The sequence below is a fragment of the Pongo pygmaeus genome, chromosome 1 (assembly GCF_028885625.2).
Source record: "Pongo pygmaeus isolate AG05252 chromosome 1, NHGRI_mPonPyg2-v2.0_pri, whole genome shotgun sequence".
Lineage (NCBI taxonomy): Eukaryota > Metazoa > Chordata > Mammalia > Primates > Hominidae > Pongo > Pongo pygmaeus.
The window spans coordinates 195,009,281-195,023,163 of NC_072373.2; the positions used below are offsets into that span (position 1 = coordinate 195,009,281).

The 13,883-nt window shown below is 50.8% G+C and overlaps 2 protein-coding genes across 2 annotated transcripts in view; both read left to right on the plus strand.

Moving 5' to 3' along the window:
- Positions 1–7,233, plus strand: part of CLSPN (claspin) — a 50,010-nt gene extending 42,777 nt beyond the window's left edge. The window contains exon 25 of the mRNA XM_063665942.1: positions 7,122–7,233. Within this exon, the coding sequence (XP_063522012.1) occupies positions 7,122–7,181 (60 nt within the window). The 3' untranslated portion in view covers positions 7,182–7,233. The remainder of the gene's footprint in view (positions 1–7,121) is intronic.
- Positions 7,234–8,019: 786 nt separating this feature from the next.
- Positions 8,020–13,283, plus strand: C1H1orf216 (chromosome 1 C1orf216 homolog). The gene is made up of 2 exons (XM_054496219.2): positions 8,020–8,447; positions 10,827–13,283. The coding sequence occupies exon 2, from the start codon at positions 10,832–10,834 to the stop codon at positions 11,519–11,521; it is 690 nt and encodes a 229-aa protein (XP_054352194.1). The 5' UTR covers positions 8,020–8,447; positions 10,827–10,831; the 3' UTR covers positions 11,522–13,283.
- Positions 13,284–13,883: the final 600 nt, after the last annotated feature.

Consider the following 13,883-nt stretch of genomic DNA (forward strand, 5'->3'; position numbering starts at 1 on the left):
AGCCTTTAGAACAACAAAGAACGGAGACTCCTTTGCAATGGATTTCCAGCGTTGGAGGTGTGGTTACTGTCTCTTTATGCCCACCAGAGGGCAGCAGCATCCTAGCCACCTGCCCTTCTGAGGCTCCAGGAGTGGGCTTGCAGCCTTTTCCCAGGCAACTTCACGCCCCACACCAGTATTGGGCAGGATCACCTCCCTTAGGGTGTCCACCCTCCTGACTAAAACAACAAAACTTTCTTAAACTGTCCAGGCCTTAGTTTTGTTAGTCTCAAGCTCCTGCACCACCATCACTGAAGTCCAATCAGTCTTCCTACTGTGCCCCTTCCCCTGCTCCCCGGCCGGCAAGCTCCGTGCCTGGGATCCCCCACCTCTCACACTTACCACCCACAATAGATTTGTTTTCTGTGTGACAAGGTAATTACAAGCTTGGGGCCAGAAGGCCCAGGGGCCAGTCTGAGGATGGTCACTTCATTCTGGCTCTCCCTGTTCTGCTAATGGTATTGATTTTCAGTTTTATTTATTATGATGATGTGTGTGTGTGATCTGGCCCTGGTGACATGACATATGGAGGCAAGAGGGCGAGAGCAAATTTCTTTTTGTCACAATTTGACTTCTTGAAACCGCACCCCCACCACCACCACCCAGCATTGTTTATCTACAGGTTTTAGCATCTTTGCTTACCTGTCTTCATTCTGTCCCCTCATCCCCAAAGATTTCTAAGAGACTCTTCTGGGAATTGGAGCCAGATGGATGTGGCTACAAGAAGGAGGAAAGGGTCTGGGAAGAGGAGTGAGAGCAGCAAGCGCACTACCTTTTGTTAGCAGCCATTAACTCATCCAACAAACATTTACTACATTCCCATCACTTGTCAGTTACTTCCAGGCTAAGCTTCCCAACTCCCTGCTGGGGGCCATCCTGGAGACAGGTTTTGCTATGCGCCTTTTTTTTTTTTTTTTTTTTTGTCTGCATCTGTTTCTATGGCTGTGAAATGGGTGTGTGAGGAAAACCTGGCCAGAAAGCTTTCAGAGAGAGTGAGATTGAGTTTGGGTGCGACCAACTCAAAGAACGATGCTTGCCTGAACTTAAGGCTACTTAAGGCCTCCCGTAATGTAGTCTACTTCCTTAAGAGGAAGAGGAAGGGCAAGCTTGAGGCAAAACATTACAAGTGGGAGGGGGCACTCTGAACTGCAATGATTGCCGTGGGAATCAGCTGAGGCTGAGGGCGATTTGTCGGGCCGTGTTTCCCCAGCCTGTCTTCTCTGTGTGTGCCAGGAGAATGAATAAATCATTGTTCAGGGGCGGGATGCAGCTGCCGAGCTCCTCCCCTCGGCACATGCCCCAACTCCAGCTCCTCCATTGAAGGCTGCTGGAGCAGAGCGGTTTATACACCCAGCTCCCTAAATCCTATTGAGGCCTCCCCCTCCGCACGAGCCACCGGCTCCAAGCCCATTCAGGCTGGGCCTTTGTGCTGGGGGTTAAGTGGTTACATGTGGGGGGCACCCAGAAAGGAACTGTCAGGCCTCGAAAGGCTGTGCTGATACAGTGCCCTCCTACTGATGAATGGGGTGGGTGGAGGAGAGGTGGGCGGCCGGAGGGTGGGGTGGGGGAGAGGGCATGGGGATTATGGAGCCCACAGAGGCAGCTGCTAGGAAGGGGGTGGAACAGGCACCCCCTTCTCTCTTTCCTCCTTCACTTCAGCTTCTCCGTCTAGCTTACTCCCTCTGTTGTGGGCACTGGATGATCAAGAGCCTTGGGACCTTGGATTTGGCTTTTCTGGTCTCCTGGTGACCGCTTGAGTGCACTGGAGAGAAAGAGTTTATATTACCTTTCATTCTTCCAGCAGCTCCGAAAAGACCTGTTTCTCCCTTTTCCCTTGGAAAGGGTGGGTGAGAAGGGGAACAGGGTCCGGGACAGGGGGAGGATTCATTTCCTAGGTTCATCTGGTGCAGTGGATTTGCAGCTGTGCCCTGCTGAACTTTAAAAGCTTCTCTGAAGTTCCCTCGGAGCCCTTAGGTGGAGGGTTTAGGGGAAGACAGATCTCAAACTGGATATACTGGAAAGATTTTGTTGAGGAAAAAGAAATGACTTCAAGGCTCTAAAAATGCTTTAAAACTTCTAATTGAATGTACCACCTTGTCATTTTACAGCTGGGAAAACAGCCAAAATGGAAGATAGGGGAATGGGCATATTTTACCTAAGGTAAACACATAGTAATTTCTTGATAGACTAAAGAGGCACTTTACCTTTAAGAAGCAGTAGAGAAATGGATGAACAAAACAAGTAGGTCACCAGCTTCCTAGGCCTTCCTTTCCCAAGATGAACCAATTCTGGGAAATAATGTTCGTTCTAATCTGCCTTAAAGGCTCTTTGGCATGTCAAAGGTCCTCTGGGGTTGTGCCTGGTGTTGGGAGCCCAAGTAACAATGTTCACCACTATGTTATTGAACAATTTTTAAGGCATATTATTTTATTTAGCCCAAAAAGGTTAAAATGATTTGATTTGCCTAAGTTCCCAAAGCCATGTGGGGAAGTTGACAGATGATGTGACCTCAGGAAGAGAGAAGAAAGCAGGTTAGCAACGTAGTTTGTAATCCAGGATTGTGCTTTGTTCTGATATGGAAACTCTAAGGGCTTCCTCAGTTATTTCCCTGCTGCCCCCAGGATGGAGCCCAAGCTCCCTGGGATGGTGTCAAGAACTTTCACAACTGGGCCAACTTTATCTTCTAGCCTCACCTTACCTCCATTTCCCACCGAGCTTCTAGCTTCACCTTACCTCCATTTCCTACCGAGCTCCAGCCACAATGGCCTATGGGGTGTTTCCTGAACTCACTCTGAAAATGCAGTCTCCTATGCCTTCTGTTGCTTTCTCTTGGTGAGCTCTTATTCATCCCTCAAGGCCTGGCTCAAATATCACCTTTGTGCTAGCTGGGTTTAGTGGCTCATACCTGTAATCCCAGAATGTTGGGAGGCCAAGGTGGGAGGATCACTTCAGGTCAGGAATTCAAGACCAGCCTGGGTAACATAGCAAGACTCCCATCTCTTTAAAAAAAAAAAAAAAGTCACCTCTGTGAAGCCTTTCCTTACCCTTTTTTGGGCTTACTACTTTTGCCTCCTGGCTCTGTTGCAGGGCCCATTACATTGTTATAGCCCATTCTTCTGTCTATTCCTTTTTTTTTTTTTTTTGAGACAGGGTCTGGCTCTGTCACCCAGGCTAGAGTGCAGTGGTGTGATCTTGGCTCACTGCAACCTCTGCCTCCCAAGTTCAAGCAGTTCTCGTGCCTCAGCCTCCCAAGTAGCTGGGATTACAGGCGTGTGCCACCATGCCCAGCTAATTTTTGTATTTTTAGTAGAGACGGGGTTTCACCATGTTGATCAGGCTGGTCTCAAACTCTTAGCCTCAAGTGATCTGTCTGCTTCGGCCTCCCAAAGTGCTGGAATTACAGGCATGAGCCAACACACCAGGCCTTCTGTTTCCCTTTCTAAACAAGGAGCTCCCCAAGACCACGACCAGTTCTGATTCTGCTCTGAATTCCCAACACAGTACCTGGCACAAAGTAAGCACTCTGTAACTGTATGATACATGTAAATGAATGGGTGGGAAGGGACAAGGTCTCTGAAGCTGAAACACCTTGATCTTACCCACCCCTTTCTTCCTGAGAATACTGACATTGAGAAATTATCCACCTATGAATAACCCTTAGGCCTATCCTATTTCCTGGATGAGAAATTCCTCTCGTCTTCTCTGGTCTCTTTGCCTGACACCCCAGGCCCTGGGACCTGGATCTGGCTACTCACTGCTAGCCTCTCTTGGCTCTGACATCTGTCTGTTTGCCAAGAGGCTTACCCACTGTCCATCACTGGGTCTTGATGGCATGGCCTTTTGCAAAGCCCTGTTCAGGCTGATACTGGCCATCTCTGGAGATTTCTGTGTCCCTGCCACTTAAGTCCCTGGCATATATGTGGGTAGGTGAACCCAGCCACAGATACCCTTTCACTTGGGGGTGAATTATTCTCTGGTGTCCTCACTGGAAAATCCTCTGACGAATGAATAACAGGCATCTCTATAGCTGCTTTTTTGTCTTCCTGTGGACATGGACATCCCTGCATTTGGAGCTTTTTTTTCTTCAGGCTTTGAGCTCTGAAAATTATGGAGTGACCAGGACTGCTGTGTGAGCACTGACTGTATTAATTATACAGTGCTAGAGTATTCCATACAACACTGCTCTTGATTAACAAAACAGGCTGCAGGCTGGGTGCGGTGGCGCACGCCTGTAATCCCAACACTTTGGGAGGCCGAGGTGGATAGATCACTTGAGGCCAGGAATTTGAGATCAGCCTGGGCAACATAGTGAAACCCTGTCTCTATTAGAAATACAAAAATTAGCCGGGTGCAGTGGCACACGCCTGTAGTCTCAGCTACTCAGGAGGCTGAGGCATGAGAATCGTTTGATCCTGGGAGGTGGACATTGCAATGAATGGAGATTGCACCACTGTACTCCAGCCTGGGCAACAGAGTAAGACTCCGTCTCAGGAAAAAAAAAAAAAAAAAAAAAAGAGAGAGAGGCTACAATCTGATTTCCTTCAAATGAATTCACTTGACTTAGCAGGTATTGTATTATTTAGGAATAACTAGCTTTAGGCCAGGTGTGGTGGCTCACACCTATAATCCCAGCACTTTGGGAGGCCAAGGCAGGCAGATCACCTGACGTCAGGTGTTTGAGACTAGCCTGGCCAACATGATGAAACCCTGTCTCTACTAAAAATACAAACATTCACCAGGTGGTGGGCACCTGTAATCCCAGCTACTCAGGAGGCTGAGGCAGGAGAATTGCTTGAACCCAGCAGGCGGAGGTTGCAGTGAGCCAAGACTATGCCACTGCACTCTAGCCTGGGTAACAGAGAGAGACTCCATCTCAAAAAAAAAAAAAGGAATAACTAGCTTTTAAGAACAATGGAATTGATGACTCAGCTATTCCAGGCTGGTGTGCTGCCCTGCAGAGGATGATATAGGCTTTATTTATTTTATTTTTATTTTTATTTTTATTTTTTTGAGACAGGGTCTTACTCTATCGCCCAGGCTGGAGTGCAGTGGCGCGATCTTGGCTCACTGCAACCTCCGCCTCTTGGGTTCAAGCGATTCTCCTGCTTCAGCCTCCTGAATAGCTGGGATTACAGACGCGCACCACCATGCCTGCCTAATTTTTGTATTTTTAGTAGAAATGGGGTTTCATAATGTTGGCCAAGCTGGTCTCGAATTCCCAGCCTCAAGTGATCCGCCTGCCTCGGCCTCCCAAAGTGCTGGGATTACAGGTGTGAGCCACCACACCAGGCCCAATATAGGCTTTAAATCAATGTATATAATGCTTTGTCCTTGTGGCCAGAATGCATAGGAAGAAGAGGTAGCAGTGGTTGTGGCACCTTATATGATTTACCTAAGGACTAAGAGTTTTCTTCCTGTCTCTGAGATTCTGGGTATTGCAGGTCAGAAGGTGATAGCATCGGCCGGGCACGGTGGCTCACACCTGTAATCCCAGCACTTTGTGAGGTCAAGGCGGGCGGATCATTTGAGGTCAGTAATTCGAAATCAGCCTGACCAACATGGTGAAACCCTGTCTCTACTAAAAATACAAAAATTAGCTGGGTGTGGTGGCACGCGTCTGTAACCCCAGCTACTCGGGAGGCTGAGGCAGGAGAATGGCTTGAACCTGGGAGCGGAGGCTGCAGTGAGCTGAGATCGCGCCGCTGCACTCCAGCTTGGGTGACAGAGTGAAACTCTGTCTTGGGAAAAAAAAAAAAAAAGATGGTGATAGCATCATGGGAGGAATGTTTCTAACCAAGAAACACAAAGATGATTCCCTGGGATTTCGGCTCCTGGTAGCACTAGAAGAATAGGAGAAGGGGGTGGTCACAGTGTAGACTGGACTGATCATGGCTATCAAGGAGAAAGAGAGTTACTGCTACCTAATAAGGGTTGAGAGGTGCGTGAGTGGAACCCAGAGACCCTGAGGTCACCACCTTGTGCTATTGTATTAATCAGCATTCTTTCGATTGTCGGTGAAAGAAATTCCACTCAAGTTAGGCTTGGCAAAATAAGGCATACAAAACTATAAATTTAGATGCAGGAAACAGGGTCTGCAACATTATCAGAACTTCTGTCTCTCATCTCTGTTTCTTCCCTGCCTCATCTTCCTTTAATTTCGTTTCAGAAGATCCCAGAGAAGGACTCTGACTGGCTCACCTGGAGTGGAGCGTCTATCCCTGGATTCTTCAGGCTTTCATTTGACCCACATGGTTAAGCTGGGAGAGACAGAGTCCAAAGAGGGGCGGAGAAAGGCTATTCTGGGCAGAACAAACAATTGATGACTTTATGGCTCTGTGGTCTGGGCAGAACTGTGTAACCCTAGATCATCAAAGCTGAGAGCCTTTAAGAGTGAGGATTTGGGCCAGGCATGGTGGCTCACACCTGTAATCCCAGCACTTTGGGAGGCCGAGGTGGGTGGATCACGAGGTCAGGAGATCAAGACCAATCTGACCAACATGGTGAAACCCCATCTCTACTAAAAATACAAAAATTAGCTGACATGATGCGTGCACCTGTAATCCCAGCTACTCAGGAGGCTGAGGAAGGAGAATCGCTTGAACCTGGGAGATGGAGGTTGCGGTGAGCCGAGATTGCGCCACTGCACTCCAGCCTAGGCGACAGAGTGAGACTCCATCTCAAAAAAAAAAAAAAAAAAGTGAGGATTTGGGTCACCCCAGGCTGAAGGCCGGGGGAACCTGAAGTGGATAAGGGAAGGGAGAAGACTTAGGACACAGGATCTGATGTAGAAATGGGGCTGACGTCTCCACCTGTATTTTCTTAGCTGGAGGAGTGTGCAAAGTTTGAATTACTTCTGCCTTCTCCTTCTTATTTCCTTTTCCCTCTTAAAATAGTCATCATAATCATAAAAATTTCTTTTCCATTTTCCCTGTTTTTGCATATAGGATTTCTTGGTGTGATTTAATTTGCCAATTAGTCTCTAGGTTGCAGAATGGTGACTTGGAATCAAATTGAAACTGGAAGAGGGCACCTTATATATTAGGGTCAGCAATTACTGAACTGTTCTGTTTTATTCCAAACAGGGTCCTCAACTTCACATTTCCCCAGGATGCAAAAGAGTGAGGGGGATCAAGCTTCAGTAGAGTGGAGCTCTGAGAAGAATCCACTGGAGTTTGGAACTCAGGACCCTTTTTTTATCACGTTGTTCCTCCTCAGCTGGGCTAAAGCACTGGTGCCCACTGCACAGGCATCACGGGTGGGCTCTGTGTCCTGCGGAGAGCCCCCGTCCCAGGTACAGGACATCAGCTCTGAGCCCTGTCCCAGGCTTGGATCTTCTTCTTTCTCTCTCTTTTTTTTTTGAGACGGAGTCCCACTCTGTTGCCCAGACTGGAGTGCAGCGGTGCAGTCTTCGCTCACTGCAACCTCCACCTCCCAGGTTCAAGCGATTCTCCTGCCTCAGCCTCCCGAGTAGCTGGGATTACAAGTGCCCGCCACCACGCCCGGCTAATTTTTGCATTTTTAGTAGAGATGGAGTTTCACCATGTTGGCCAGGCTGGTCTCGAACTCCTGACCTCAGGTTATCCGCCCGCCTCGGCCTCCCAAAGTGCTGGGGTTACAGGTGTGAGCCACCGCACCCGGCCTCAGTGACTTTGGTCAAGTAAGCACAAAAAGGAATATATAATTCCAAATTGTGATAAATGCTATGAAGAAAAGGAACGTCCTCTGACATAAAGGGGGGAACGAATGTGATCTAGGGAGTCAGAGATCTCTCCGAGAAGAGATCTGAAATAGAAGTCGAGAGGGGGAAGAGAATGCTAGACCGAGGGAACAGTGCGTGCCAAAGCCGCGTGGCGGAAAGGGGCGTGCGGGAGGGTAGCTGCGGAGAGGGAGGGTAGAGGACGAAGCCAGAGAGGCAGACGGAGGGCAGGACGCACAGAGCCCCGCGGCTGCCGCCTTAGGGGTTGTCCCGGCGGTGGGGAAGCCATTGAGGAGCTTAAAGCCGGAAGGTGGTGACTAATCAGATTTTACTTGAAAATGGCACGGTGTCTGCAGCGAGGCCAACTGATGGGAAGGGCCCAGCGAATGCCAATAGGAGAGAGCACCGGACCTGGAAGGCCTGGGTCAACGCGGCCCCGCGCGGGGGCGAAGCGGTTCCGGCGCAGGGGCCTGGCGCGCTGCTCCGCGGAAAACCGAACCGGCCCACGTGGGACCGGCCGCTCCGCCCAGCCGCGCAGACGCCGCCTGACTCCGCAGTCCGGGCCTGGGGCTGGGCGCGCTGCCCGGGAGCCCTGCACCCACGCCTGGACCGCGGAGACGCCCAGGCCGAGGAACCCCCAGCCCAGGGACTAGACACCACCGGGGCCGGGTGGAGCCAGAGCCAGACGCGCCGGAGCGGGCGCCTCTAGGCCGTGAGTCCGAGTCTGGGGCCCAAGGCGGGGGGCTTGGGGCCCAGCCGCGGGAAGCGGGGAGTCACAGCGGCCTCCTTCGAGGAGACTAGGGAAGGATGGTCTCTGTCTCCTGGGGTGGTACCCCACTCCCGCAAGGCCAGAAAAGGAGGCTGCCTCCTGTTTGGGCGGAGACCTAGTCCTGGGGTGTCGGGGTTCCGATTTTACTATCTCTGAGCACCCTGTGATCCCTAGCGCCACCCCTACCCCATCCCAGCTTCCTTCACGCCCCATCCAAGTATAGGAAAAATAAAAAATTGGGGCGAGGGGAGATCTCTAGGCACCTTCTCGCAATCCTTGCTTAGAGGGCGATTAGAAAGGAACTGTTCCTACACCCTTCTCCCCAGGACTTCTGCCCATTGCTGGGGGTGGGGAGGGTCCATGCCACCTATGGAGCGCCTTCCAGTGTCGGCTCCACTTACAGTATCCTTCCTCTTCATGCTCTTCAATTGTTCTAATCCCAGTGCTGTTTGGTCAGTAGAATCCCTTTGTCAATTCAAACCCTAATTTTGGTTAGAAGCAGGTTATGGAGGAGAGAAGAGTGGTGTGGTGTGGTATGCCCTCCCTCCAGGGCCTCAGGATGGAGCAAGCTAGGGACAGGGACACAAGATAGTGGCCATGTTCCAGAGGCGTTGGGAGGGAAGGGGGCAGGCTCAGAAGAAAAGCTTGTCACTGGGGAAGGCGGGGCTCCCTGGCTAGGGTAGGAAAGGGATCCAAACCCAGCTCTTCCAGAGCCCAGCTCTTCCAGTCCTGGGGAGTCGAGAGTAGATTCCTGAGCATGGAAATTCACTGCAGTCTCTTCTCCCATTCACTCACTTAGCAAGTACCTGTATGCACAGACAGCCTGGTTCAGGGCTGTATGCTGGCTGACTCTGGGGAATACGATGGAGGATATATACAGGAGGTCCAAGCCAGATTACAAACTGCTATTACAAGATCATTACCACAAACCAAAAATGCCAGTTGAATAGACATTCACTGATTGTCGACCATGTATGCCAGGGAGAGACGCAAAGTTGGATAAGACAGTGTGTACCCAGGGCAGTGGGGACCCAGAGGAAGGCATAACTAACCGTGCTTGTTTATGTAATATTGATTGGGGCAGTATCAAGATGGCTTCAGAGACATGGGGACATGGAGACATGGGGATATTACAGCTGATTTTGAAGTACAAAAAGGAATTTGCCGGGTGGAGAAGGGAGGAGCTTTGAGGGGAGGGGAGAGGAAGGATATTGTAGGCCAAAGGAATACCGTAAGAAGAACAATGGTGTGTTTTGAGATCTCTGGGCAGTTCGCTATGATGGGAGGGGCAGAGTGGCAAGAGGCAGGTATGGAGGGGTGAGCAGGGGCCAGATGAAACAGAGCGTTGTAGGCCAGGTAGAGGTTTAGCAGGAATTCAGGGAGGGCATTCGGAGTGGTGACAAGTGAAATTTACATTTTTAACTGGAGGCAGAGAGATCAGTGAAAAGGCCGAGGCAATAATCCAGGTCAGAAATGGCCTGGAAGAGGAAGAATGGTCAGAATGTGGTTATCAATGAGATGGGAGAAGGAAGGATAGTGAGGAGCCCAGGATGCTCCCAGCCTTCTGGATGGAGGACGGAGCCATCTTGCTGAGGATACTGAAGGAGAGCTTGTTTGGTTATGTAGAATTTTGGCGGGGGGCGGTGGTGGAGGGGGATGATGTCTCACTCTGTCACCCAGACTGGAGTGCAGTGGCGCAATCTCAGCTCACTGCAACCTCTGCTTCCTGGGTTCAAGTGATTCCCCTGCCTCAGCCTCCCAAATAGCTGGGATTACAGGTGCCTGTCACCACGCCTGGCTAATTTTTGTATTTTTGGTAGAGATGGGGTTTCACCATGTTGGCCAGTCTAGTCTCGAACTCCTGACCTCAGGTGATCTGCCTGCCTTGGCCTCCCAAAGTGCTGGGATTACAGGTATGAGCCACCATGCCTGGACTGGTTATGTAGAATTTGAGGAGCCTATGGTTGGTTGCAGGGTTGGTAGGAGTTAGATCTGGGCTGAAGACAGATCTGAGAGTCACCAGCATATGATGGTCCTTGAAGCTACAGCAAAGAATGAGGTCCTCTGGAGAGAAATGCACAAAATCAGAAGACAGCCTGGCTCTGAGGACTGAGGAAGAACCCTCTGCAGGAGACTGAGAATGAACAGGTAGATAGGGAGGACGAAAACCATGAAGGGAAGTGTTACCAGAGTCAAGAGAAAGGGCTTGACAGGGAGTGGCCAGGCTCTTGCTTGCAGCCTTGTCCCTGCAGCTAAGTTGCCCTGACTTCAGGCACCCCACCCTGTCCTACTGTGACTCGGTCTCCTGCTTTCCCTTTACAGACTAGATGTTCGCCATCCAGCCAGGGCTAGCTGAGGGGGGCCAATTCCTGGGGGACCCGCCTCCTGGAGTATGTCAGCACGAGCTCCAACCAGACAGCAACTCCAACTTCATGGCAAGTGCCAAGGATGCTAATGAGAATTGGCATGGGATGCCAGGCAGAGTGGAACCTATCCTGAGGAGGAGCTCCTCTGAGTCACCCTCTGGCAACCAAGCCTTCCAGTCCCCTGGATCCCCTGAGGAAGGGGTGCGCAGCCCCCCAGAGGGGGCAGAGATTCCCGGGGCTGAGCCTGAGAAGATGGGTGGTGCTGGCACAGTCTGCTCCCCTCTGGAGGACAATGGCTATGCCAGCAGTTCCCTGAGCATCGATAGCCGTAGCAGCAGTCCTGAGCCTGCCTGTGGGACCCCGAGAGGCCCTGGCCCTCCCGATCCCCTTCTGCCCTCAGTGGCCCAGGCTGTGCAGCACTTACAAGCCCAGGAGCGCTACAAAGAGCAGGAGAAGGAAAAGCACCACGTGCACTTGGTGATGTACCGTCGCCTGGCACTGCTCCAGTGGATCCGGGGCCTGCAGCATCAGTTGATTGACCAGCAGGCCCGACTGCAGGAGAGCTTCGACACCATCCTAGACAACCGGAAGGAGCTTATTCGCTGTCTCCAGCAGAGGGCAGCACCATCCAGGCCCCAGGACCAGGGCTAAGGGTGTGCCCCCACAAGTGTGCAAGGGTATATGTATATATTTGCAGGCATGTGTGAGGTGCACTAGTAAGTACATAATTTGCTGGCATGATTGCAGGTAGGCATGAGTGTGTATGTGCTAACATGTAGGCTGGTGTGTGTAGGCATGTGTGAATACGCATGTATAAATGAGCTTAAGTGTGCTGTGTGCACATGTGTACACACAGCTAATTTATCTGCAGACCTATATGTGAGCATGTAAGAGTGAACATATGTGTGTATGTGTAGTATGTAAGAATGAGGAACTCTGTGTGTGCATGTGTAGACAGGTACCCAGCAGTGTGTGTATATGCGCATGAGTGAGGATGTATATGCAGAAGATGTGTGTGTCTATGAGTGAGTTTGAGTGTGCAGGTTTGTGTTAGGTGTATGTGAGGGAGCCCTTGTGTGTGCAGGGGTGCACATGTTTGGCCGCAGGCATGGGAGGTGTATGTTAGGAGCATGTGTGTTTGCAGGCAGACTCATGAGCAGGTATGTGCAAATATATATCCAGCTGCACTGTGGGGTGTCCACCCACACCTTGTGTTCCTCATGGCTTACCCCAGCCTTTCTTCTCCACTGGGTCCCACTGTTCCCTGGAGACAGAGGGCTAGCATGCTGTCATTTATCTGAGGGTTGTGGCTGACCTATTCTCCTGGGATTTCCCAAGCCATCTCTCCTTTCCCTTTCCCTCACTTAACCCAGACTTGCTTAGCTGAGGCTATTGTCCCTGATGTTGGCTTTGCTTGTAGGAGGTTTAGTGGCTGCTCTGGACTGCCATGGAATTTTGGCTGCAATTTTGGCAGTGGGTGGAGAACTGGTATCAGGAAGGGGAACCGGGAGTAGTGATGAAGATGATGGTGGGGGTGGGGACAGAGGACATAGGGGACTGTCCCTCTTGAACTCTGCCTTTGGGCACATGGGAGATGGGGACAGGAGAGATGATAACAGTGGAACCCTGTGAAGAATAGGAGAATGGGAATTCTAAAATACCAGTTCCCAAACAAACCATCTCCCCATTGGAAAAGGAGCTGTTGCAAACCCTGTTCATTTAAGCTTCTGATGAAAAGCAATATATGTTTATAAGCTTGCAAGTATCAGACAAGATGTTCCAAGGCTGATGAGGAAAATATTGCTTCCCTGTCTCTGCCTCTACCTTGCTGTGCCTATCTGGCTTTAGCAGCATTGGATGTTGAATTGGTTTGGTTCATTTCTCTGAAGTCGGACTGTCAGGAGGAGCCAGAGGTTGGCTTTCTGGGATGGGAAGGGGATAGTGTCAGCCTAAGCCTCTGAAAATGCTTAGGATGCTGAATTTTAACCCCTTCTTTCACTGCATGGCCCTTCAAACAGGGATTGGCAGGCTCCGTGAGTTACAGAGTAGGTGAGTCTTGGAGAGAACCAACGACTAAGGTAGCTTAGCTCTCTGCTTTGTTCCTGGGAGCCAAGAGAATGCAAGATCCTGGTGGGTAAACAGTGGTGTGAAGAGGGGACACTGGTTGGTGAACAGTGGCATGGAAGTCACTGATGCAGCCTCTGGCCCTCAGTCTCCCTATTGGCAAAGTGGGGGGCTCTTCCTGTCTATCTCTAAAGAGTTTCATCCCTGACAGGTGGATGGGTGAAAGATCCAGGGAGTGGGGGTGAGGGGTGGGCCCTGAAGACTTTTTGTCTGTAGCTCTTGCATATTGAGTGTGTAAACCCGGCCTCTGGACCAACCCAAGATGAATAAACTGGGGCAGAGAATTACATTTCTTGAGTATGTGTTTTTCTTCTACCTGTTGTCTGGTGGCCTCTTTTTCATACCATCTGAGCTCCCCTTTTGAGTAGGGTCGTGGACTAGGAGCTAGGGAGGTGGTTTTGGGGAAAGACACTGAAGAATTTAGACTGCTGTGTCTGGCAACCCAATGGAGTGGAGCATTCTCTCAGGGGCCTCCCAGTGTGACAGGGGAGACTTGACTTCTACCCTGAGAGCCCCATATGGGATTGTCCTTGTCCTGTGTCACCTTTGGGCCTAAATGAATTGCGAGGGACACATACCATACACACTCGCACATACTCAACTGTACCCTGGGCAGGGCACGGTGGCTCACGCCTGTAATCCCAGCACTTTGGGAGGCTGAGATGGGTGGATCACCTGAGGTCAGGAGTTCAAGACCAGCCTGGCCAACATGGTGCCCGTCTCTACGAAAAATACAAAAATTAGCCAGATGTAGGGACGGGTGCCTGTAATCCCAGCTACTCAGTAGGCTGAGGCAGGAGAGTCGCTTGAACCCGGGAGGCAGAGGTTGCAGTGGGCAGAGATCGTGCCACTGCATTCCAGTCTGGGCAACAAGAGGGAAACTCCATCT